This window comes from Diplotaxodon limnothrissa, linkage group LG11 (assembly GCF_057381915.1).
Source record: "Diplotaxodon limnothrissa isolate DT_005_m linkage group LG11, D_limnothrissa_male_GT1.1, whole genome shotgun sequence".
Taxonomy (NCBI): Eukaryota; Metazoa; Chordata; class Actinopteri; order Cichliformes; family Cichlidae; genus Diplotaxodon; species Diplotaxodon limnothrissa.
In genome coordinates, this window is record NC_140606.1 from 37,894,357 (window position 1) to 37,920,476 (window position 26,120).

Genomic DNA, 26,120 nt, shown 5'->3' on the forward strand with positions numbered 1-26,120 from the left:
TGATCAATGTCCCATATAAGTGAATTTCTCCCAAGCCCATTATAATCATGGAGAAAACACTTTGCAACTGCTTTCAGTAAGAATATTTTATAGCGCTTTAAAGTTCAATTTCTCAGGCCTGGATTAAAGAGCTGATTTGTTAAATCAGGAGCTCACAAAATACCAAAATATCACCACCGGTGGACCACACCTCTCAGATGTTCTTATTTCAGTGCACTGTAACAAAAACAAAAACAAACGTAACCAATAAAATACTCATATGATGACAAATACTGGGGCCCATTGCAAACATGTCCAAGCATAAAACCATCTTTCTCTCTCTTAGAGAAAGGAAACAATCCAAACCTCACTGATAAAATCAACCTAGTGTTAAGCAAAACCCAAAAACCAACCAAAACTTCACCAGAAAGTTTTTCTCCCTCCCGGGACAATATTGTGCAGGAACACAGGTACCGTAACTCCTTTTTGCACTGACAAAAACATGTTGGACTTACTCGATTCAATAGTGGACACTGGTTGCACACAAAGGTTTTGCTTTGGCAGAAACTTAAACAACTGAGTTAAATCAACACAACCTTTTCATATTTAGTAAACTTGTGCATTTTAAGGTTCATAAAACACGAGTGAAACATGTTCAGATGGAGTAAGTTGAGCTCTTGGAATATTGTAATCCTTCACAATTCTGTCATTTTATTTCAACACTATTCAATAACTTTTATCTAAATACTACTTGGTCACTTAAATACTACATGTTGTCTTCATATTGCATTGGGTTCAACAAAGTCTAGATCATGGTTACCATAAAAATTGAAGGGGTCTACAACAACTACTATCCTCCTATCTTTATCCTGGTTACAGCAGGGCTGGGAAATAACCCTGAAGTGAGAGGTTACCAGATAGAAACAAATAACCATTTACACTTACATTCATGTATAATTAACATAGTTCTAATAACTGCATGACTTTTTGTCTCACACTGGAAACCAGAATTTCGTACAAATCTTTAAAGCTTGAGGCAATTGTGTTAAATGCATGCGAGATGCTTACGTAAATCCTAGGGCTGGTCCCCCTTTTTTTTCAGTGTGTTCCTCCTTCAATTAAATCTCACTCACAACAATGTGGCGCTCCGAAATAAGGCTCACGCCGTTAATTCATCATTTTCACTCTGTACCACTGCTCCTTATCAGGCTGTGTGAAGCACAGTAAACAATTCAGTGGAGGCCTTAAGCCATAAACAGACATCACGCACAGACATTGTTTTCATAACCAAACCGCCTTAGACCTTGTCCCCCAAATCTACACAAATGCCCTCTGGGTGACATGAAATGCATCCATCCATCCATCCATCCATCTTCATCCGCTTTATCCGGAGCCGGGTCGCGGGGGCAGCAGCCTAAGCAAAGAGGCCCAGACCTCCCTCTCCCCAGCCACCTCCTCCAGCTTATCCGGGGGAACACCAAGGCGTTCCCAGGCCAGCCGAGAGATATAATCTCTCCAGCGTGTCCTGGGTCTGCCCCGGGGCCTCCTCCCGGTGGGACATGCCTGGAACACCTCACCCAGGAGGCGCCCAGGGGGCATCCTTGTCAGATGCCCGAACCACCTCAGCTGGCTCCTTTCGATGTGGAGCAGCAGCTGCTCTACTCTGAGCCCCTCCCGGATGGCCGAACTTCTCACCCTATCTCTAAGGGAGAGGCCAGCCACCCTTCGGAGGAAGATCATTTCTACCGCTTGTATCCGCGATCTCGTTCTTTCGGTCACTACCCACAGCTCGTGGCCATAGGTGAGGGTAGGGACGTAGATCGACCGGTAAATTGAGAGCTTCGCTTTTACACTCAGCTCCCTCTTCACCACGACGGACCGGTGCAGCGTCCGCATTACTGCAGCCGCAGCCCCAATCCGTCTGTCGATCTCCGGCTCCCTTCTCCCATCACTCGCGAACAAGACCCCGAGATACTTGAACTCCTCCACTTGGGGCAGGAACTCATCCCCGACCCGGAGTGGGCACTCCACCCTTTTCCGGCTGAGAACCATGGCCTCAGATTTGGAGGCATACATGAAATGCATTTAACCAATAAACAATCAATGGCTTCTTATTGTTGTAACAGATTCTGTATTTGGATGTTTGTGTGCAGCATTTGTTAGTAAAGCATTCTTCATTGCATCAGCGTGTGTGTATGCATCACTCTTCATTGCACAAGCGTGTGCATGTGTGCGTGTGTGTGTGGATCACTTCTCAGTGAATTGACTCAGCGCGTGTGTATGTGTCATTTCTCACTCAATCAATGAGTGCATATGTGTTCATATGCGTGTTTCTCTTCATTCTGAGTCAGTGCATGTAGATGTGTGTGTTTGTGTGTGTTTGTGTTCATCACTTTCCTGTTCTGGTGTTCTGGGTAAGCCGCGGCCTGAAGCGTGCCCTGGGGTCCTGCCCCCCTCCATTTCAGTCCGTTTGCATCCGTTGGTGCTGCTGCTCAAAGTTCTGTCCATACTGGTTCTGGCCCCAATTGAGGCAGTCCTTTTCTCCAGTGTCCTGCATCTTCTCCTTGTTCAGCTCCTCCTTAACTTGACCCTTTTGCTTCTGTAGCTCATGCTGTTGGAGCTTTTTCGTCAGGTTTGGCGACCTCCTGCTCCAGCGAGCTCCGGCCTGATTTCAAGTCCTGTGTCTGGGACTCCAAGCCTGATGTGTTCGATTAGCAGCCAGCTCCTCCTGAGCCATGCTCAGTTTCTGCTCTGATGCCTTGAGCTCTTACTGAGGGCAGAAACCTCAGATTCTTCTCCGTACAAGTCAGATTGAAGTCCCTTGATGTTTTCCTTGCTTTGCTCCACGGCCTTCTGCAGCTCTGCTGTTCGGCTCTTCTCAGAGGTCAGCTCCTGGCCGAGCCCCGACACCTGTGCCTTCAGCTCATTTTCTTCTTGTGCTTTTGTCCATTCTGAGGCGCCTCCTGACCTCAGTTACTCCTCCTGTCTCTGGCACGCCCTTTTTGCTGCCCGATCATCCGTGTTGGTCCGTCACTATCCTGCACAGTTTTAATGCAGAGTTGTTAAGGTCAGCATTGTTTTGCTCGACCTCACTTTTCCTCCGGGCTTAATGGGCGTCTCGTCACAGCTCTGTCAGCTGAAGCTGTCTGGAAATCTCCCCCGTGTAGTGAAACGGGCCTTGGATTTAACGCTCTCCGTCTCCGCTGCATGAGATCGTTTTCCTGCAGCACTGTTGACGTTTTCAGGTTGTTGTTGTGGGTCCAGCTGCTGTAGCATTTGGTCAGGGTCACATCAAAGATGGTAGAGTAGTGAGAAAATATGGTAGAGGGGAGAGCAGGAGTCCAGGTCAGCCTCGGCTTTCCGGGCCAACAAAGCAGCCTGTAATCAAACATAAAGAGAAAAAACAAAACAAACACAAAACAAAAACGGACGAACAGGAAAATGATGTTGTGTTGGCTGTGTTATTCAGAGAGGGGAGGAACAACGGGGCCAGGCCCTGTGTCAGCCTTCTCTCCCCCCCTTTTTTGTTTTTTCTCACCATATAATCAACTCATAACCCACCAAGCTGACAGGACAACACAGGTACATGTTAAAATCCTTAAGATCATGTTTAAAACCCCAAAAATGGAATTTTCTTTCATTCAGTAATCACTTGTATTAATCAATCAGCAGAAAACATGTCACAATTTGAATCTTTTTACCACTAAATTTGTCGTGTCTTCACTGGTTGGTCAGACCAGTGTCTTTTTTTTTTTAAGTTAAGTTGTTGTCCTGCAACCCAGAGAGTTTATTTGTTAGTAGTGGATAACCTTTATCATTTAACAACAGGTGTATGCTAAGTTTCCCTGCTTTAACCCTGCTGGAAAATCTTCACGTGTTCATGAATGTAAGCTGTTTCTTCATTGCGTGTGTGTGTTTTTGTTTCACCTTTTGTTGTGATGCTCCGGGCGCTTTCCCAACCTCCACAAGTTTGTGGGCCCCAATTTTATGTGTTAAAAACTTCTCTTAATTTCTCCTCTAATTCTCTGCTAGCTGCTGACTTTTCCACAGCTGCTGATTCTTGCTGAGTGTGGTTTCCATTACTATAATTTTGCTTCGGCCGCTGTGCTTGTGGGGGCAGTTGGTCCAGGCCCGTAGCCACCTGTATCAACACACTAAGAGATTTATTTAATATCATTTTCATCACTGTTAAATAGACCAGCAGGCAACACGCCCACCTTTACAGCGCAGACAACATGCCAGCCTCCCAACACACTCCTCTCTCTACTTCAGTTTTAAAACCCAACATATTTCACACCACAAAACTGAAACAAATCACAGGTGTATTTATCACTCACTCTTACTCTGCCGACTGAAGTGCCGGTCTAAATCATGCACAATTTGTCTCTTCTATATCAAAACCCAGCCAAACATCAAACATTCACCGCAGTCATTCAAACCCTTATTTGTAATATTATAATCAGCAAAATCAGCGTTTTAATTACAGGCATGTATCATTGTTTGCAAATCATAATTATAAAACTCAAAAACACGCTAAACCGGAAGCAAAAGTCGTCTGTGCGCGTCACAGCAGCCACCTCATTTGCATGTTCACACACAGTCTAAAAATAGCTCGCAGCGCTGGAGCGCGCTGTCGTCACACCCAGCTCACACAAAGCTCTATTATTTTATGTTACAAAGACGTCTTATATTTACAAACACTGACAGGCCCGACAGCTTTAGCGCCTACACAATTTCGACAAATTTAACATAACGGGTCCAACCGAAGAAAGTTAACTTTTTTGCAGCCACTTACCCAGTATCTGTTTCCACAGTCTCTGGCCTAATCGCTAAATTTAACAGTGTCCAAAAAAGCGCAAACACCGTTTCCACGGTGAAGTGGTGCAACCACTTAGTTATTCTGGAGTGCCCCAAGCTCCACAGTGACCAACTGAACTAACCCTGTTCGCTGACAGATCAAGGTCGCGCGTCCACGGCCAGGACGGAGCGTAACCTCCGAGCACTGCGCTTCCTAGCAGTTTCTGACTGCCGTCCTATAATAATTTATAACACTTTGAAACAACAGTCAACACGCCAAAACAAGAGTCTGACTAAGGCAAGTGCAACCTAGAGGTCAATGGAGCCTTTCCCCTCACTTATAACCACACAGGTCCACACTTATAACCAATTTGGACTTTAACCAACAACACGACCAATTCCCTACCAAACTACTTGAGCCTTTAACTCAATTTCTTAGCAGCCTCTAACTGCATTAATTTCATTCATTTCTTAACAGGCTCTAACTGCATTAAACACTCAGTACTGTAATTCACTCAGCAGTCCAACTGCTTTAACTCATGAGATTTTTTCATCAAAATCAAAACAGACATCCACCAGCAACTTCAGTGAGTAGACTTTAATTTTATCATGTCCAATTTGGCACACTTTGGAAATAGATTCAACAGGTAGTGCCTTACCTTTGTATAAGCCGGCTTATGCCCACTTACGTCAGACCACTGGCTTGTGCCTGTCCGTTCGACAACCTCGGACCGTCCAAACCTCCAACTTCCACCCCAATACCACAAGACGAGCCCCCAAGCTGTTAGGATTCAAATATTGGGGATGGATACAAGAGGAAAAACCAAAAGAACAACACTGGTCCGGCCGGGTTGAGTCAAACGATGATTTTAATGATCACACGCGTGGGAGATGGACACCGTACGCAGACAGCATCAGATCTCAAAATGGTGGAGCATTGATCAAACTCTTATAGTCTCTAGTGGCCCCCACCTTATCATAAAAGCCTAAACATTCACATTCTTCTGTAATTATTGGAAACGTAAGATCTTTGCCCAATAAGATGGATGAGCTCACGTCGCTAACCTGGTCACAGAGGGAGTACCGGCAATGTAGCATCATGATGCTAACGGAGTCGTGGCTAACATCGCTAACTCCGGACACAAGCGTGACACTACCGGGATTCCAGCTGCTGCGAGCGGACAGGACCAGAGACAGCGGTAAGAGGAAAGGAGGGGGACTGGCAGTTTTTGTGAACGACAGATGGTGTAACCCTGGGCACATCACTGTAAAAGAGCAACTCTGCAGCAGAGACATTGAGCTGTTAGCCGTTAGCATGCGTCCGTACTACCTGCCCCGGGAGTTCTCGCATGTTATCGCGATAACAGCGTATGTCCCCCCCTCGGCCAACGCGGATGCAGCCTGTGACTCTCTCCACTCTGTGGTCAGCAGACTGCAAACACAATCACCGAGAGCCCTTCTCATAATATCAGGGGACTTCAATCATGCCTCACTGGACTCCACACTGCCCACCTTCACCCAGTATGTGACCTGCCCAACCAGAGTCAATAAAACACTGGACTTACTGTATGCCAATGCAGAAGAGGCATACAGTTCATCACCTCTCCCTCCCCTGGGCAGATCTGATCACAACCTGGTGCACCTTGTCCCTGTGTATGAGCCCTTAGTGCGCAGGGAGCCACCAGCCACCCGCACAGTACAGAGATGGTCGGAGGAGAGCGAGGAGGCTCTTAAGGATTGTTTTGAGTCGACTATGTGGGAGGTGATTTGTGATGACCACGGAGAGGACATCGACAGCCTTACTACATGCATTACTGACTATATAAATTTCTGTGTGGATAACACCGTACCTACCAGGACTGTACGGTGTTTCTCCAACAACAAACCTTGGATTACCCCAGAAATTAAAACCGTCCTCAAGCAGAAGAGGAGGGCCTTCAAATCCAGAGACAAAGAGGAGTTGAAAAGGGTGCAGAGAGAGCTGAGGGGACTGATAAGGAATGGGAAGGAGAGCTACAGGCAGAAGATGGAGAACCAGCTTCAACAAAACAACGTTGGTGAAGTCTGGAGAGGCCTCAGAACCATCTCGGGCCACAAACAGCAGAACTCTCTGCCTGGGAGGGATGTGAGATGGGCAAATGAACTGAATCATTTCTTCAACAGATTTGATTCAGCCATGAGGCAGTCTGCAACATCGGCTGCAGACTCACCCACCCCCACTGCTGCTGTTCCACCTCAGACACTTCACACCTCCTCTATTCACCCTGCTCACTCCCCCCCACCCCCAACTACAGCATCCAATACACACTCAACACAAGGCTCCAGCCTGTCTCTCTCAACCACCCAGGTTAGGAGGGAACTGAGGAGGATTAATGGCAAGAAGGCTGCGGGTCCAGATGGCATCAGCTCGAGGGTCGTCAGGTCCTGCGCGGACCAACTGTGTGGGGTGATGGAGCACCTCTTCAACCTGAGCCTGAGGTTGGGAAGAGTCCCACAGCTCTGGAAAACCTCCTGTGTTGTACCAGTGCCAAAGACTTCACGCCCCAAGGACCTCAACAGCTACAGGCCGGTGGCTCTGACATCCCACCTGATGAAGACCCTGGAGCGGTTGGTCCTGGCTCAGCTTCGGCGCCTAATAAGCTCATCACTGGACCCACTTCAGTTTGCCTACCAGCCTGGCATTGGAGCGGATGATGCCGTCATTCACCTCCTACATCGTTCCCTCGCTCACCTGGAGACCGCTGGAAGCACTGTGAGAATCATGTTCTTTGATTTCTCCAGTGCCTTCAACACCATTCTTCCCTCGGTTCTAAAGGACAAGCTGGTGAACTCTGGAGTGGACCATCACCTCACTACCTGGATTTTGGACTACCTCACCGACCGACCACAGTATGTGAGGACTCAGGGCTGTGTGTCGGACAGGGTCGTCTGCAGTACGGGGGCCCCACAGGGAACGGTTCTGGCTCCGTTCCTCTTCACCATCTACACTGCAGACTTCTCCCACAATTCCACCCAGTGCTTCCTGCAGAAGTTCTCTGATGACTCTGCAATAGTCGGCCTCATCACTGATGGGGACGACAAGGAGTACAGAGGTCTGACCCAAGACTTTGTGGACTGGTGCCAGCTGAACTACCTCCAGATCAACGCCAGTAAAACCAAGGAACTGGTGGTAGACTTCCGCAGGCACAAGCATTCTCCACTGCAACCACTGAACATCCAAGGTATGGACATTGAGGCTGTGGACAGCTACAGGTACCTTGGTGTTCATCTGAACAATAGACTGGACTGGACTCATAACTCAGACGCCCTCTACAGGAAAGGGCAGAGCAGGCTGTACCTGCTGCGGAGACTCAGGTCATTTGGAGTGGAGGGCCCACTCCTGAAGACCTTCTATGACTCTGTTGTGGCTTCTGCCATCTTCTATGGTGTGGTCTGCTGGGGCGGCAGCATCTCTGCTGGGGACAGGAAGAGACTGAACAGGGTGATCCGAAGGGCCAGCTCTGTTCTAGGATGCCCTCTGGACCCAGTGGAGGTGGTGAGTGACAGGAGAATGGTGGCTAAGCTGTCATCACTGTTGGACAACATCTCCCACCCCATGCAGCAGACTGTGACAGCACTGAGCAGCTCCTTCAGTGGGAGACTGCGGCACCCACGGTGTGGGACGGAGAGATTTCGCAGGTCTTTCCTCCCCACTGCTGTCAGACTCCATAATAAAGACTTTAACTGATCAAACACACACATCCATACATATGCAATAATACTAAGTGCAATAATCCTTTCTGTCATCATTGTATTTTTACTCAGTTGTATATAGCATTTGTATTTGTATTCTATTTTTATCTTATTGTATATTTATTTTATTTTATTCTACTGTATATAGTATTTTATTTTATTCTATTCTGTACAGTTGTGTACTGTATTTATTCTTATTGTATCCTAATTTTTGCCTCATAACTTTTGCACTGTCCACTTCCTGCTGTGACAAAACAAATTTCCCACGTGTGGGACTAATAAAGGTTATCTTATCTTATCTTATCTTATTCTTTCTCTCACACGGCGCCTAAGCTACGACCTTGGCTCCCTGTTTATCTGCTCCTGCTGAGATGGGGCAGAAAACTCCAGCATGTTCTGTTCTCTTCTAATCAGACAAATAAGGCGATGACTTTCTGCGAACAGTATTTCTTATAACTCAGCAGTATAATGCATCATAAAACAACATCATTCATTCACAATAAATCAGCAGTCTAATGTAATGCAAATCAGTTTAACAAATGCAATAGTTATCAGCTTCTTCTAATTCAGGAGAATAATGCAAACTAAAACTACATAATAATTCACAATCTTTAACTAGAAAAATTTGCATTTCCTGCGAAAATGCAGTGTGGATGCTTTAAAGCTAAGCTGTATGCAAAAACTAGCTGAAAAAGCTGAAAAGTTGCAGAAATTGTAAAAACTTTGCAGAAGCAAAGGAACTTTGCTAAAATGGAATAACTTAGCAGAACTGCAATATCTTAGAGGAAACATAATACTTGGCAGAAATACAATAGCATAGCAGAACTTAGCAGAAATATTGTAACTTACCAGAAACATTATAACTTCTCAAAAATACAAGAATTTAGGAGAAATGGTATAAGATAACAGAAAGAATATATTTAGCCAGAAATACTTAAACATTATGGAAACACTATGATTTAGAAAAATAGTACAACATAGCAGAAATACTGTGATTTACCAGAGACACTGTGATGAACTATGAATATTGTAATTTTAAATTAATACTATGTTTTAGCACAAATACTATAAAATGGCAGAAATACTATAATTTAGCAGAAATACTATATTAAGCACAAATCCTTTAAAAAGCAGAAATACTATATTAAGCAATATAAATATCCTATAAAAATCCTATAAAAAGCAAAAATACTGTGCTATTTGGTAGAAAAACTCTAATTAATCAGAAATACTATATTTGGCAGAAATACTATATTTAGCACAAATCTTATAAAATAGCAGAAATAGTATGATTTAGCACAATAGTAATAACTTAAACAGAAAAATTGGAAAAGCAAAATGGACAGCTGAAAAAATGCTGAACATGCTGAGGGTCCCTCAAATATACTTGTTAAATGAAAAAAATCAGCAAAAAAATATATAACAGCCACACAATCACAAATATGTACACATAAGGAAACACACATGCACAGAGAGACACACACACAAGATCCAATTCAGTCAACCATTCTAAATATATTGAATTTAAATCTTACAATGAGATCATCCCATTAAAAGGCTTTCTCTCTCTGTCACACACACACACACACACACACACACACACACACACACACACACACAGGGAGAGAGAAGTAAGTTTCTAGCTCAGTAGAGCAGACTGGGAGCTGCTGAATTTGAATCCACCAATCAGAGAGGCTGTGTATTTTTTCCCGCCAAAACAGGTGCACGCAGCACAGAGAGACACAGGATTATTGCAGTCTATTTCTCATAGTGACAACTTCCCTCAAACAAATGACCATAATTTCCTAACCGTAGGGGCTAGAGCGGTCATTCTTACACCGTTTTGTTCAGAAGAGATGGGGGAATCTTCAAGTGTTGACAATTTATCATTAAAATATGAATTATTAAAGATATTTGACTTGTAATGCACCATAACTGAGTAGAGCGAAGCAAAAACTGCCTTGACTTGCCCTCAAACAACGCTTTCTAACTCTAAATCTATTTGGAGTATCGATATCATTCTTTCACCGTAAGAGACAGCAGGCTTTGGTGAACAGTCATGGAAATTTTCAGGTCTCTGTGGAAATCCAACAAAAAGTTATGACGAGAGAAAAAAGTGGTTCATTTCCAGAGTTTGAAATCTGAAGAACTCTGAGCGAAGGACAAATTTCCTACCCTCAAACAAGTCTAACTCATTTCAGAATGGTAATAGGTGAGAAAATAATTCTTGAATTGTGAGCGTCAGGAGTGTCTGAAGATATACTGGGACAAGCCTTATGTCTTAACTTTGCTTCGTTAAGGAGATATAACGATTTGAATATGCCTCTCGTTACAGAAATCAAGCGGTGATTTTGAACAAGCTCTCCATTGACTTTCTATGGAGAGTTTTGCGACTTTGTGTTGGTCTGAGGAGATTTGCCAAAATTCTATAAATCTCACAACAATGATAGTGACATTTTCGGAAAGCCAGCAAAAATACCTACGTTTTGATGTATAATTTGTGGAAGTTGAGTGAAAATTGAGCAAGTAGCAAGAAGTTGTTCGGACATGAAGAGAAGACTGCAAAACCTTCAGTGGCACACTGGAAGCCAAGTGCATAGCAACCATAACAACGCATGTATTTTGTGAAAAATCACAATTGTGCAACTGAAAACTTTAAGAGGCATAAAAGTAAAACGGTAAAAGATTTGAAAAAGCTGATTTATACCTGAATAGCCCAATAATTTGAGAACATTTTAAAGTTTGAATGGTTGTTCTACGTGAAAATATGAGGAAGTAGTTAAGTTTCAGAAACAAGCAAATTTTAGCAGAATTGCAGAAGTTTCCCATTCATTTCAATGGAACAAATTAAGCTTAATATTTTAAAAAGTATAATAGTGAAAAATACCAAAAGACATAGCACACATTAGCAGAAATAGCAGAATAGTTTAAAATTTGAACGGTGAAAATCGGCTGAAAATTGCGGAAGTAGTTAAGTGCCAAAAAGTGTACGGAAGTCCCAAGAGGAACTCAATAGTGTGGATGCTTAAAGCATCCACACAATTAGGGGTCTAACCTGGCATAAAAATAATATTATAACCCCACAGTTCATATTAGAAACAGTCAGATTTACAGAGCAAAGAGAGCATTGTTGACGAGCAGAAAATGATGTTCAGCAGGTTTAAATGTAATTTATTTTTTTGATCTCTGTGTATTTTTTTAAAGCTCGATTAGCTTTTATTAAACACTTATTTCTATTTTTGTTAATTTCTCTTTTTTCAGACAAACATCTGGATGAACATCTGTCTGCACTGATCCATAAAGTGAGTAACGTCTCATCTGTCTGACTCTGCAGAGTTCAGCTTTGATTCAATAAGATGCAGTTTGAAAATCATAATTTCATCATTTAGATTAAACAGTTGTCACAGAAATGTTTTTAGATTAAAAATCAAACATTATTAAAAAGTGTGTTTACATAACTACATCTTAATAAATAAGATAATAAAAGAAAACAAAGTGTTTCAGAGAAAACTGTCATGGTCCTGAGTCTGAGGACTCAGTGTTTTGTGTTTCCTTATGCTTTTGTTCATTCCGAGTGTGTATTCTGTTGTGACTTTGCCATTTGTTAGGTTTCTGTTCTTTGCCTGCCTGCTCCCACTTCTCTGTGTTCCCTCTGTCTGTCCATGGTGTTATTGTGTCTACTTATGAGTCTGCCTGTCAAGTTCAGTGTCCTGTCTGGTTCTCTGTCTGTTAGTTTCCTGTTTTATTCTGGAAGTTCATGTCTCATGTCAGTGTGTTCAGTTTTACCTCTCCCCTGTCTCGTTAGCCTAATTGCTCCCAGCTGTGTCTCCCTCCTGTGGCCCATTCCCCTGATTACTGGTGTGTGTATTTAAGCCCTGTGTTTTCCTGTTGCCGGTTCGTCTGTGTTACTTCGTGTCAGTCTGCGTTACCCTGTGTTCCACAGTGTCCTGGTCCTGGTCCTGGTCCTGGTCCGCGTCTCTCTGCTTCTCATCCCCTTTGTCGTATGCTCCCAGGTCTGTTATTTTTAGTTCTCCCAGTTTAGGTGTCTTCAGTTATTTGTCATGCCCCACTGCTTGTTTGCCACTACACCTTTGTTAATAAACCTCACCAGCATTTCATCCACTGCCTGCATCTTGGGTCCTTCTTCCAACTCCACACGGCTCGCCTCGGCAGCCGTGACAAAAACATTGAAAACATTCAAAGTTTAAAACAGCTACAAAAACATAAATCTGTAATTTTCTCAGTGAGGAAACATTTTTTCTTTATGAATGTTTGCTTTGAATTTCCCAGGTTGTAACAATGGCAGCTGTTACAGATCTGCTTCTAGAAACACTGGAGGATTTGAGTGATCAGGATCTCAAGGAGTTCATGTTGTTCCTGCAGTTCACTTGTTTTCAGAAGAGTCTTCCACAAATCAAACTGAGAACTGACAGAAGAGGAATAGTGAATGATATGATTGATAAACTTGGTCATCAGTCTGTGGAGGTGATCAGGGAGGTTTTAACAGACATGCAGAGAACTGATCTGGTGCAGAGGCTGTCAGAGAGCAGCTCAGGACTCAAAGGTAAGAGGAAATAATCTGTCAGAGTTTCTGTAATAACTTTAATACATTTTATTTATTCATTAAAGTTTATTTAACCAGGAAAAAATAAACTTGTGACATTAAAAATCGGTTTTACAAGAGTGTCCTGGCCAAGAAGGACAGCTGTACAATAATCATAAGCTGCATAAATTAATACAACAGATATGTTGGGATTATTCTTAACTGTGTGTGGAAGGATTTTAAATATAATATTACACCTTACAGTAAAAATTAATTTAAAGAATTAAATCAGAGAAACTCACAACAAGAACTGCATAATATAAACTTTATTATCATTTATAAATGAAAGAATTTGTTTCCTCTGATTTATTTTGGACAGACGTTGATAAATGAACACATTCAGGTTGTACAAACACAGTAAAATTAAACAGATTTGTTTTCATATTTCAATGTTTAAAGTAAAAATATTCAGGTTATTGAATCAGTGACTTTCTTTAGTAAATGTTGTTTTAAAGCTCTTTGAACTTCTTTCCTTTGAAAATATTTTTCTTTGTTTTTTGCATTTTGAGCTCATTAATATCAGTCTTGTGTTGTAAATGGATCTTTATGTTAGCTTTGATTGAAACTCCACTATGGAGACAGACGACCTGTATGAGGTAAATGATTCAAAGTCTTTTCATTGATTTCTCTGTGATTGTGTAACTATGGCCTCCTCCTGCCTTCAGTCAGCACAGCTGAAAGTGAAATATTAAAGCTTTTTATTGTCAGGACTCAGTGTTATACTCAGGATGAGCACACATAAAGGACACACACAGTGTCTGTGTCATGTAGTTACAGTTTGTATTCAATGTGTTGCAGCTGCAGGATCATCAGCTGAAGGATTTGATGTGGAGGAAACAGAGAAAGGTCAGTGTCCAGAAAACACATGAATCAATAAATACACTCATTGATATGAAGATGAAGAAGATGAAGAAGAAGAATTACTGAATGAAACAGAACTGGATCATTTCCTCACACGTTGATAGTTTCCCATCAAATATGACTTCATGTTAACAAGTTTAATGTTGTTATTAATCCAACTTACAAGGATCATCAGAATGAAATCAAAGCATCAGTTATTTCAAAGTGTCTGATTATTAACACTGATGTTAAATCAGTCATGAATGAAGCTTTTAATCTTTCTTTTCTGTCAGAGAAACACTCTGAGGATGAACGTTGGCCTGCACTGATCCACAAAGTGAGTCATGTCACATCTGTCTGACTTCAGATCATCCAGCTTTCATTTCATAAACACAGGATAGAAATCTTCAATAGAAACAAAGGATTTGATTTTGATTGGAAAAGTCAAAGTTTGATAAGTTGAGCGTGTGCAGTGAGGGAGGTCTGCAGCAGGTCAGAAAAGTCCTGAACTTGTTAACAGAAGCAGAATAATTGTTAATCAGCTGTTTGTGATCATTGTGACAAATATGACCAATGACATCATCACCTTATGTGATGGATGATGTCATCTAAACACATCTACATTTGTAAAGTGTTGATGAGAAAACAAACAAACCTGAAAGTGAGAAATGTCACATTTATCTCATGAACATTTTCTTTGAATTTTCCAGGTAGAAACGATGGAGTCTGTTATTGAGCTGCTGCTGGAAACTCTGGATGGTCTCAATGATCGAGAGCTACATGAGTTCAAGTTGAACCTGCAAGAAATTCATCTTCACCAATATTACTCAGTCTTCTCATGGGTGTGGTATATGAGGACAAACCTGCAGCACACAGTGTTTCTGATGGTGCTGACTTACGGCCAACAGTCAGTGGAGAACACCATGGAGGTCTTAAAGAAGATGAAGAGGACTGATCTGGCTCAGAGGCTGTCAGACTGCAGCTCACTGCCTCGAAGTAAGACAACAAAATCAAAACTCATTAAAGTCATAAAACTGTTTTTATGTCTCATAAACGTCTGACTAAAGTCTTCTTTGACTTTATAAATAATATTTGTAATAAAGACAAAAAAACACATCTTTAAAACATATTTTATGGCTGTTCTGGAAAAATCTACTTCAATAAATACATAAAAATGAGACCAGATTAAATCCAAATACTTTGTGAGGAGGAGCAAAAATGACTCCTTCATACTGTTTATTATTGCTGAGGAGGTTTCAGTGTAATTCTGCATATTGTCCATTTTTCCAAAGTCATATTTCCTGAATAATTGTCAGTTAGTTGTTAAATGTGTTTGTCATGAGTGACTTTGAGCACTTTTCTCCTCAGAGAAACACTCTGTGGATGAACGACGCTCTGCACTGATCCACAAAGTGAGTCATGTCACATCTCTGATTCAGTACAAGACAGCAGGCTGAAAGTCAGAGGACTAAAGTATCATCAGTTCTCATGTTGAGTCATTTTCTCATGATTTCTGCTGGATGTTTGTGACAAACTGAAGCTTCATTCAGTTTGACTTCTTCAGCAGTAATTTTCTGCAACACTAATGTCAGGATGTCTTTACCACTGAGGATGAGCTGAGGAAGTGTCAGCATGTACATTTGTCCTGACTCTTCAACAGGACAGAGAAATCTGAAAACATCAAACACTTTCAGCTTAAACAGGAAACTTTATTCTACTTACAAATATTAATAAAGAATGAAAGATAATGTGAAATCAGGGAAAGATTCTTGATGGATATATTTCAGTTTTTATCTGCACAGTGAGAGAAGAACTGCAGCCTGTAAAGAAAAAGTATTCAAACCCATAAAAGTGGATCACAGTTTTATATTTTCTTCATTTTTTTGATAAACGTACCGCAACTAGTAAATAGATGCTTGTGTTTGGCTAAATAAATATGTGACCCCGTGATTGTGTTTATTGTTCCAGGCGGCAACAATGGCAGCTGTTAAACATCTGCTTTTAGAAACTTTGAATGATCTGAGTGATGAGGAGCTCAAGACATTTAAGAGGCTCCTGCAGACGATCATTCCTTGGAGGAATCTGTCATTCTTCTCATATAGGTTGAGTCAGTCATCAACCAGAGCAGATATAATGAATCTGATGGTGGGTGAACTTGGTCATCAGTCTGTGGAGGTGACCAGAGAAGTTTTCATGCACATGAACAGAACTGATCTGGTGCAGAAGTTACCAGAGAGCAGCTCAGCATCCAGAGGTAAGACCAACATGCATGAGTGTAAACTCTGTGTCATCAACAGGTTTTTGTGTTGCTGGTGTCATGGTGGTGCAGTGGTTAGCACTGTGTCCTCACAGCATGAAGGTTGTGTGTTTGAGCCTCCTGGTTGGCTGGAACCTTTCTGTGTGGAGTTTGCATGTTCTCCCTGTGCCTGCATGCTTTTCCTCAGAGTGCTCTGGTTTCCAGTCCAAACACATGCTTGTTGGCTTTATTGCTGGTTCTAAATTAAATGTGGGTGTGAAAGGTTGTCTGTCTGTTTAAAACCTGAGGTGGACAGGTGTACCCTCTCTCATTATCACAGCTGGGAACCCCCAGTTACTTTGGTTGGACAGGATGGAGGGTTTCTTCGTTGGGTTCTTATGTCATTTTATTTAGTTTCACATGATTTTCTCTTTTAAATCATCTGTGTCGTCTGAAGGCTGATTCTACTTGGATGTGTGATGATGTTTGAATCCTCAGAGTTGATGGTAAATGTCTTTCCTCCTCAGAGAAACACTCTGTGGATGAACATGGAGCTGCACTGTTGAAGAGAGTGAGTGTGACTTTAACTCAGCTTTTACAAAAAATAGTTTTTAGTATTGATAGAAATGAAATAATGTTTTCTTATGAAACTTGAAGTTTTGCAGTTCATAAAGAGAGTGAAGTAAATATCAAAACCGCCAGCTGTCTCTTCAGTGATTATTCTAAAAAATATAAATATTAATGAAGACATCTTTTTTTTATTAATATTTGATATTTCTACTACAGTTTCTCTGGAAATTAAATAAAAAGAAATCTTTAAATTGTCCAACAGAGATATTATACAGTAACTTAATACATTGTTTTGGTTTTACAGGAAAAAGAACAGGAAGCTGTCAGACAGATTCTCTTGGAAACACTGAATGAATTCAGTCAAAAGGATCTAAAGAAATTCAAGCAGTTGCTGCCGTTCACGTGCTTTAAGATGAGCCTGCCACAAATCGAGAGGTACTGGTGTCAAAACAGGACAGAAGACCTTGTGGATCTGATGGTGGATGAACTTGGTCATCAGTCTGTGGAGGTGACCATGGAGGTTTTAACAGACATGAACAGACCTGATCTGATGCTGAGGCTGTCAGAGAGCAGCTCAGGTGAGACCAAACAAAGTTTAATAAACAGATTTTCATAATTTACAATAAACTTGTTTAAACAACTTCTAATCAACAAACATTAAAATAAACAGGAAACACAACAGACGTACAAAAATAACTTTGCATAAATCATCAGAGCTGAATCCAACCTTTCTCTCTGTCTCTGTCTTGTTCTGACATCACTGGTGAGAATATTTGAATTCATCAGCTTTTGATCATCTTAGACGTCACTCAGCTGCACGTCCTGCTGAACATGTTGTTCTGATGTTGAAGCAGCACTGCACAGCATAAAGTGATCAAACAGCAAACATGTGGACAGTTAGAGGATGATTTTATATGTCAGCATAACATCATTCATTTGAATTCTTTGTGTCTCAACAAGGACGAAAAACTGAAAGAAGTTCAGAGCTTGAAGGTTGTCAGAGCCTGACGGTAATCCCTTCCATTCATCCATTTATTGCTAAAGTTTCTTTCTTTATAAACATGTGTACTTATTGACTAAAGAGACTGTCCTCTGCAGCAGGACTGCAGTGATTGGACTAAACTTGAACCTGAGGTGAACAGTACAGATGCAGACGAGGCTCCAACTTACAGGTAAATCAACTTCCTGAATGCTGCAGCACAGCAAACTGGAACTACAGGAAACAGTTCAGCTTTGGATTTATTCCCAGAGGAAATTCTTCATTTTGCATCCGATTCACACGACTACTCTCTGTGTTTCCATTCACTCTGTTGTTCCTTCATGAGTGTGTATTTAATTCCTGTTTCAGCCTTCAGTCTGCAGCAGGACACTTTGAATGCAGAGTGTCGGGCTTGCGCTGGGTCTGTAAGGGAAAGACCAGCTTTCAGTACCAGTTTAGATCTTGGGAGGGACACATGGAGAGGATGGAGAGCAGACAATACATGCCTGCAGGTCCTCTGATGGACGTCACAGTCACTGCTGGGAAGTTAAATGAAGTTCACCTGCCACACTGGATCTGCATCGGTAAGAGGACATGAAGGAAGACTTTCAGATGTTTGACATTTCTGACAGTGAGCGCACAAACTGTTATAAACTGTTCTTCTCACCATGTTTGTGTTGTTGTGTTCTCCTGCAGATGACATCCCTGACATATTGGACACGTTTGCAGTCGTCCACATAGATGACTGTGGAGATGTTGTGGAAAAAGTGTCTGAGGTCACACCAACACATGTCAAGTTAACTGAACCACATTTCTGTCTAATAGGGGCTCTGATACGTTTCATATTTCCTTTGAAAATCAGCTGTTACACGTTGATGTACTATAAACCCAACACATCATTTCTTAAACTCCACGTCTATCCAATCCGACAGGATCCTGCTCTGGAACAGGTAACTGAACAGATTCAATGTATTAGGATCAGTGCAGGCAAAGAAAGTCACAGTACGATTGCTTTTATATTTTATACTAGACACAAGGTGAAAAATATTATCTGGGCACACTGACCATTATTTTTAAATATGACATCATACTGACTGCAAACTCAATGATAAAAGTGTAATAAGCTAAAATGATCATTATCCTAAGAGTTCGTCATGAATTTATTTTGCGATTTTAAATCCAAACTGAATTTTAAAATCTTCAGCTGCTGATGACTGATATCATCTGATAACAGGGAATAGACAAGGAAGAATCCTCAGATGGATACAAAAGAATCAAAAAACCACACCCAGACAAGTACCTGCAACCTGAGCGTACTTTCAGCCTCAGAGCCGACATGGAAACAGCAGAAATTCAACCACAGGTACAGTTTGTAAAAAGCTCTGCTGAGGAGATCTAGCCCCTCACTGTATGTGTGGATAAACCTCTACTCAGAAACATTTCAGTCATGTCCGAAGCTTGTTTTTAAGAACACTTTCTGCTTTCTGCTGTTCTTACATTATCACCACAATCTTCAAACACTTTTAGAACCAAAGCATGTATTTTTAACCCACTAAACCATGAAAATTGTTTAGTGGGTTAAAAGCTGCACAAAATATGTATTTTACATACATCCATCTATCCATGCTTTTTCTTCTACTTATCTGGGGCCGGGTCAGAAGGGCAGCAGTGTGATGAACAGTGATGAGCTTTCTGGAATATGAAATAACTGGATAGCTTCAGCAACACATCACGTACAGAGTCAGTGATGAATACAAATGTAAAAAGGACGAGCAGACAGATTGTAATTCACTCTGCACAGAAACAATATGGACGTGTTTGTTGAGCTGTTTGAAATATTGCAAACCTTTGAACATCATGTTTGATATTACTCCGTGTGTGTGTGTGTGTGTGTGTGTGTGTGTGTGTGTGTGTGTGTGTGTGTGTGTGTGTGTTTTTTTTTACACTTTTCCCCACAGGAGTTAACCTTCAGATATAACAGGATAAACTTCTATGAAGTGTTCATTGAGAATCCAGACAGAAAACTCAGGCTTACACTCCTGCACTCAAATAATGATGAACCAGTCTGGACATGTGATGTTCATCAAGGTTAGTTATTCTGTTAAATAATACAATGTACACAAAGTGTAATGGAAAACTTTCATCCTTTTATTTGACGACTGCAAATTGAAGAGCAACAGCAATGTGAACGTGTTGTTTCTCTGCTATTTCATAATCTTTGGTCCCTGAATGCAGCACATCAAACAACAATATCAAACATTCATATTTTGATTTTCCTTTAATTCCAGATGACTATCCCATGTCTGGTTATGTTGAAGGTAAGAAAATACACTTAAAGAGTATTCAAACTAATTCTTTGCTTTCACTCATAACATAAAATGTGTTGCTGTACCTTTAACTCGTATAGTTAAGTCGAATGCTGTTTAACATAATAGTTTGTACTGTGTTGGTCCTGCTAAAACATTCCTGGCATCAGTGACTGTTCAGTTTAGAAGCTCGTCTGTAATGACAAACAGACTTTTCAGACACTGAGTGAATTAAACAGATCAGCAGTGAGTCATTTAAAACTAAGAAGAGTGAGTTAAGGGCAAATGTGTCTATATTAGACAATTTGATCTGTTTCTTTGTTTGTAATGAAAATTAATTAAATTGGTGCATTTAACACACAATTAAAAAAATGTCTTTACAGCTTCAGGAGCTTCAAGGGGAGCATCTGGTGTCAGTACTTCAGGTAATGGTAACATATATCAACTCTGCTGTCTTCTTATTAAAGGATTTTGTTGCAGTTGTTGACAAGAGGACCCAAGTGTAGACACTGCACAGTAAGCAGGCGCACTCAGAGAGCACAACTCCCCCTAAGAGCAAGGGCTGTACTAAAAGTTTGATGTTTATGATGTTTTTGTCACAACATGATGACATCAGCCTGTTTTTATTAAACATATCTACCTCAGCTGTTACTACAACATGCTGATGTCAGCATTGTTGATATGGAAATCTAGTCTAGTTTATTAACCTTTTTGTGTTAAAGAGCTCAAACGAAGAAAGTGTTGATGTTCCACAACGACTAATATGTTGCTTTAAAGTTTTGAGATGATTAAATAGAAACTAAAGCTTTTTCCTATATTGTGGGACCCTGACCTTTGACCTTTGACCTTGAGGTATTACATACTAAGATGGTGTATTTAATTATCTTTACCCATGTGATTGGAGCAGAATTGGCTGAAAACTTTGGCTTCTATAAGCTGTCAAAACTTTATGGCATCATTGTGATGATGTACTGAAAAAATACAAAGTGTGCTGTACATCCCTTACCATGCCCTCTCATATGACCTATTACTGGATATGTTGTTTTTTTATGTGATTATGGTTTTGACCTTGACCTTCATTGTTGGCGTCCAAAATCAAAGTTGACAATAAAGGTCCAGGTTAAAAGCTTAGTTAGCATATTGTTGTGAATTTTGATAATCCATAAAAAAACACAAGGAGGGAAAACAAGGCAGGAGAACAAACACATAAACTGACACAGAGAGGGCAACGACACAAGGAGTAACTACTAAATAATCAAGGAACTAAACAGGGTAGAAACTAAAAACAGGATAACTAGACACCATAGGACAGCGGTCCCCAACCCCCGGGCCTCGGACCGGTACCGGTCCGTGAGTCGTTTGGTACCGGGCCGCGAGAGTTGAGGCTCAGGTGTGAAATGTCTGGTTTTCATGGTTTTTATTGGTTTTCAGTGTTATTTTGTTATCGTTTTTATCGTTAACTCTGTTTTCCTGGGTCTTTTCATGTGTGTTATGAATAAATCTTCTTTTTTTGGTACTAGTTTTATTTTGTTGTATTTATCCGCGACACCTTAAAGGCCGGTCCGTGAAAATATTGTCGGGCATAAACCGGTCCGTGGCGCAAAAAAGGTTGGAGACCGCTGCCATAGAACACTAAGTGAACTTGAACACAAACCATAATACAAAATGACAAAAACACAGGAAAACTCAAAATGCTGGGTCACATGACCCAGGATCATGACAGCTGATGCTGTTAGGTATCAGCTTGTGATAAGAAACAAAAATGGCACCATTTATTACAGAAAGGTTTTAGAAAAGAGCTCCATAGAACAGAAGTATGGTTTACTTGGAGAGGAAAGGATGCTGGTTTGATTCCAGTCAGAGGCACAAATCCCCCTTTGTGTTATGTCAGGAAGGGCCAAATCAAACATCATAACCAATCATAATCATGACCATAACCTTCATTATTAAACTCTGATACATCAAACAATGACATCAAGCGTCCATATTCCATTTGTTCCTTACATTAAATGTGGTTTAAACCAATTAACTTCTTACAGTAAATTTTCCTCAATGTTTCACAGCTGCAGGATCCTCAAGGGGAGCAGCTGGTGTCGGCACGTTGGCAGCTGGTAGGTTCACAGATATTAACTGTTCTATCTTTTCAGTAAATTACTTTTAGTATTCAAGAAAAAACTGTCATAGTTGTTGCCTTACTGAAGATGAACTGCACACACTTAGACTTTACTCAAAACTAAAAATAGAGTGAAACTGGAATGAAAATGAATAGAAGCAAAAAAAATGACCACAGAATCCAAAACAAGAAGGAAAAGCTGATGCAGGGAGACAACAGGAGTTAAAGCTGATGAGAAAATGACCAGGGAGAGTGAAAATGCACAGACTAAATACACACCGATGAGAGTGATACTAAAGCACTTGTAACTTAATCATAGACATGAATGCAGACAGGAAACGGAACAACCCAGCTTTGAAAATAAAACAGGAAGTTAACTGAAAATGGGACAAAGGTTGTGCACATGGTTATCAAGAAGGTTGGTGGTTCAATTCAGGGCTGCTGCAGTCTGGATTCAGTATCCTTTGGCAGAACATTGAACCCGGCTCACTGGAGTGTGAATTTGAGATAGAAAGCCCAGAAAAAGTGTTTGTATGAATGGATGAATGAGACATCTGGTAGAAAAGTACTAAATAAGAACCGCCCATTTACCCTTTGTTTTTCAAAACAGGGATTTTTCTGGGCTCATTTCAAAAAATATCTCCCTCCACACTAAAATGTGCATCAAATACATTTTAAAAGATCATTGCCATAACAAAAGGTGGTGATATAACACAAACCATTAAGAAATGATATGCAGTTATATAAGTTTACAAAAATGAGCCTTATATGTGTGGATGCAGCCAAAGACAGAGGAACCTGCTGACCACGATTCATCCTTTAAAAATTCAGATGATTATGAATAAAATGAGAAACTTTTTGTCTCAGAGTGATACTGAAAAACCAGTTAATGTATTTTATTCCTTCTAGGCTGGACTACTGTAGGTCCTTATTTGGCTGTTCTAATGGCTCCAAAGTGGGCGGGGCCTGGTCACTTTATCTGAGTCCTTTAATGTTAGATATCTGCTGCTAGTCTTATTCTGATGTTTTCATAGCATATTTAACCTGGCACATTAAACACACTCCACTCCATCGGAAAACTCTTCATGAATCAAATCAATCAATATTTATGTTTCATCTTTCTTCTTTCTCAGAGAAACACTCGGTGGATAAACATCCTCCTGCACGGGGAAGGAAAGTGAGTAAGAAACTTATTCTGACTTTACACAACACAGCTTCATTCATAAGATTTACATTTTTAAAAGCAATATTTTAACTGCTGTGTTAAAAATGTTTAAAAGTGATGGTTCTTACACTTAACTAACTAATCACTGATCTAATCATATTCCTGTCTTTGCTTTAACTTTACCAGGCATTGTTCAAACCCAACAGAAAGAGGTACGATGAGGATCCAGAAGAAGAAGAGCATAAAAAGCTAAAGTTACAGTGGGACAGTGATGCTGCAGCACAGATGCCAAAGGTGAGTAACGCTTGACTTTACACACAAAAGCTTTAAGTCATTAAAATGCAGGTTAAACATAATTCAGAATGTAAAACTGAATAAAACCCCCTCGTGATTGAATTGGATGGTTGTTATGCATAATTTTATTTTTGGATAACTGATTGATATCAAATTATATCTCCTCATTTGTTCTCAGGCATTAACAGTCCACTCAGACAGAGAGAAGCTTTTGGAAATGTTGGAAGATCTGAAAAAGGAGGAGCTTGAAAAGTTCAAGTGGTTCCTGCGGGACCGTGATGTCTTGGTGGAGCTCCAACCCATCCCAGAGAGCAAACTGGAGAAGGCCAGCACCTGTGACCTGGTGGACCTGGTGGTGCAGACCTACACAGAAAAGTCTGTGGAGGTGACCAAGAAGGTTTTAAAGAAAATTAACAGGAATGATCTGGTGCAGAAGTTATCAGACAGCAGCTCATGATGCAAAGGTAACAATCAAAATGGCATCATTGATTTTATGAATATTTTACTTAATCCAAAATACTTTTGTATAGTTAGATTTGTAGCTTCTGAATTTATTTTCAGTGCACTACATGATTGTAGTATGGAAAGTAGCAGAGAGTCTGACTGCCCGTCCAACTGACTCTGACATGAGGGAGAGTTTATAATGTAGGAGCAGATTTGAGGTTAAAATACAGGAAATAACATCTATTTGAAAATTACTGTAGTGTGTGTGTGTGTGTGTGTGTGTGTGTGTGTTCGTGTTCTTAGGTTGATGCAAACATGAGGATGAGATCAAGATTTTTGAAGCATTTTTTATTTTAATATTTAATCTTTTCATTTTATTTTAACTTTCTCTTTTTAATTTTCTGTTATCATGTTTTTATTTTCTGCAGAATTATTTCAGGTTTAAACGTGTAGAAATGATCTGACAGTGATTTCATTTCCTTCTTTCATAGAAACACATTCTGTTTGTTTCTAGCAGCGCAGTTTGTAGAAAGACGGCATTTTTTGTGCTTTTCTTTGTTTTCATTTATACACTTTCAAATTTACGATAATGAGATCATCATGTTTACAGATACTCACTGTGAGACAAACACTCAGGTTTATGTGGTTTTTTTTAACTTCTGTAATGTGTGATGTCATTGAGGGGCGATATCCTAATATTGGTGGTCTCCAGTTCTGGCCCTTTCCACAGAAGCTCCACCCACTTGTCCCTCAAACCTTCTGTTTGTGGGAAACAGCCAATAAGAACAAAGTTGCCTTAAAGGGAGAGGAGTAAAAAAGAAGCTTGTTTCAGAGAGGATGAGGAGCTACAACCAAACCAAGTATAAGAAAAATGAGGATGATTTTGAACTGTGACTCAGACAAAGCTACTCGAGTACAGTCCAAAATTAAAAATATTAACCTGAAAATGAGCATTATATGTATAATTACATACAAAAATATCATGAACAGCTTTATGATTCTCATTTTGTTGAAGACGATAAATCCATGTCACAGTATAAATGTGCCACATAAAGAAAAGTCTTCCAGAATAATTTTACATTAACACCATATGAACTCTGTTATCTTCTGTCTTTTGTTCTTGTGGTCGATGCTCAGTCTGGTTTGGAGTGAAGCCTGAATGAGAAAAGTTTCCAAGGTTAGAAGTTACTGAGGAACATCATGACCTGCATCTGTTACTGCCATGTTTCTCACATTTTAAGAAGTTTTGACGACTGCTTTGAAGATAAACTGGAGAATTTTATACTTTTTAATCTTTAATATCCTGCTTTAATCATTGTTTTGTGTTTTTTAATTCCCTTTTAAGCATGTCACTAAACATTTTATATTGGCTTTCTACTAAATATAGCCACATAAATACAATTGTTCTTTATCAATTAAATATTTTTTCGGATACATCAGGGAGCAACATTGGTGTCTATTAACTATTTACTGTCAGAAACTCGTTCATTTTTTAACATTTTAAAATCTGTAAAAACACGTCTTTCATGTTTATACGGTGAAACTTTTGCTGGAATGAAGCGGCCTAAAAACAATGAAACAATGTACAATGAAGATCACTCAGTAAGATGATTGCTGTGCTTTTGTATTTTAAGAGATGAGATGTTCAGGTCAGTCTTTATTTTCCTACAGGATCATTTTGATTTGCAGCATCAGTCAGTCAAACTGAAATATCACAAAATGAGAAAGATCAACACATAAATAACAGTAAGAATGAGGAATAGTTAAATGAATGACTAAAAGTACATTAAAATGATGGAAGCAGTCAATAAGAAACGTTACAAACATCAGAAATGTCAGACCGGGATCGGACGGCTTTATTTACACAGAACTGGATGTTTCCTGACTCTGAGGACTTTATTCGTCTAAGGAAGAAACTCAGACTGTTCCTAAATGTGTCCTTATATTTTGACTTGTACGTACAAATTTTTATATGGTTTAATTGTTATTAAAGACTCCTTTTTACCCTTGTTTTCTGGTTCGTTCGTTCATTTAAACTCCAGCCGCTCTGGAGCGTTCAGTT

The 26,120-nt window shown here is 40.4% G+C and overlaps 1 protein-coding gene across 1 annotated transcript in view; it reads left to right on the top strand.

The window, feature by feature from the left end:
* Positions 1–25,359, top strand: part of LOC146623546 (uncharacterized) — a 39,907-nt gene extending 14,548 nt beyond the window's left edge. The window contains exons 5-26 of the mRNA XM_085366713.1: positions 11,770–11,810; positions 12,799–13,072; positions 13,910–13,957; positions 14,245–14,288; positions 14,662–14,947; positions 15,320–15,363; positions 15,920–16,205; positions 16,715–16,758; positions 17,062–17,335; positions 17,718–17,767; positions 17,856–17,929; positions 18,106–18,320; positions 18,433–18,686; positions 18,971–19,099; positions 19,695–19,824; positions 20,025–20,054; positions 20,426–20,467; positions 22,106–22,153; positions 23,289–23,332; positions 23,507–23,614; positions 23,793–24,078; positions 25,196–25,359. Of these exons, the coding sequence (XP_085222839.1) occupies positions 11,770–11,810; positions 12,799–13,072; positions 13,910–13,957; positions 14,245–14,288; positions 14,662–14,947; positions 15,320–15,363; positions 15,920–16,205; positions 16,715–16,758; positions 17,062–17,335; positions 17,718–17,767; positions 17,856–17,929; positions 18,106–18,320; positions 18,433–18,686; positions 18,971–19,099; positions 19,695–19,824; positions 20,025–20,054; positions 20,426–20,467; positions 22,106–22,153; positions 23,289–23,332; positions 23,507–23,614; positions 23,793–24,071 (2,744 nt within the window). The 3' untranslated portion in view covers positions 24,072–24,078; positions 25,196–25,359. The remainder of the gene's footprint in view (positions 1–11,769; positions 11,811–12,798; positions 13,073–13,909; positions 13,958–14,244; positions 14,289–14,661; positions 14,948–15,319; positions 15,364–15,919; positions 16,206–16,714; positions 16,759–17,061; positions 17,336–17,717; positions 17,768–17,855; positions 17,930–18,105; positions 18,321–18,432; positions 18,687–18,970; positions 19,100–19,694; positions 19,825–20,024; positions 20,055–20,425; positions 20,468–22,105; positions 22,154–23,288; positions 23,333–23,506; positions 23,615–23,792; positions 24,079–25,195) is intronic.
* The last annotated feature ends 761 nt before the right edge of the window (positions 25,360–26,120 follow it).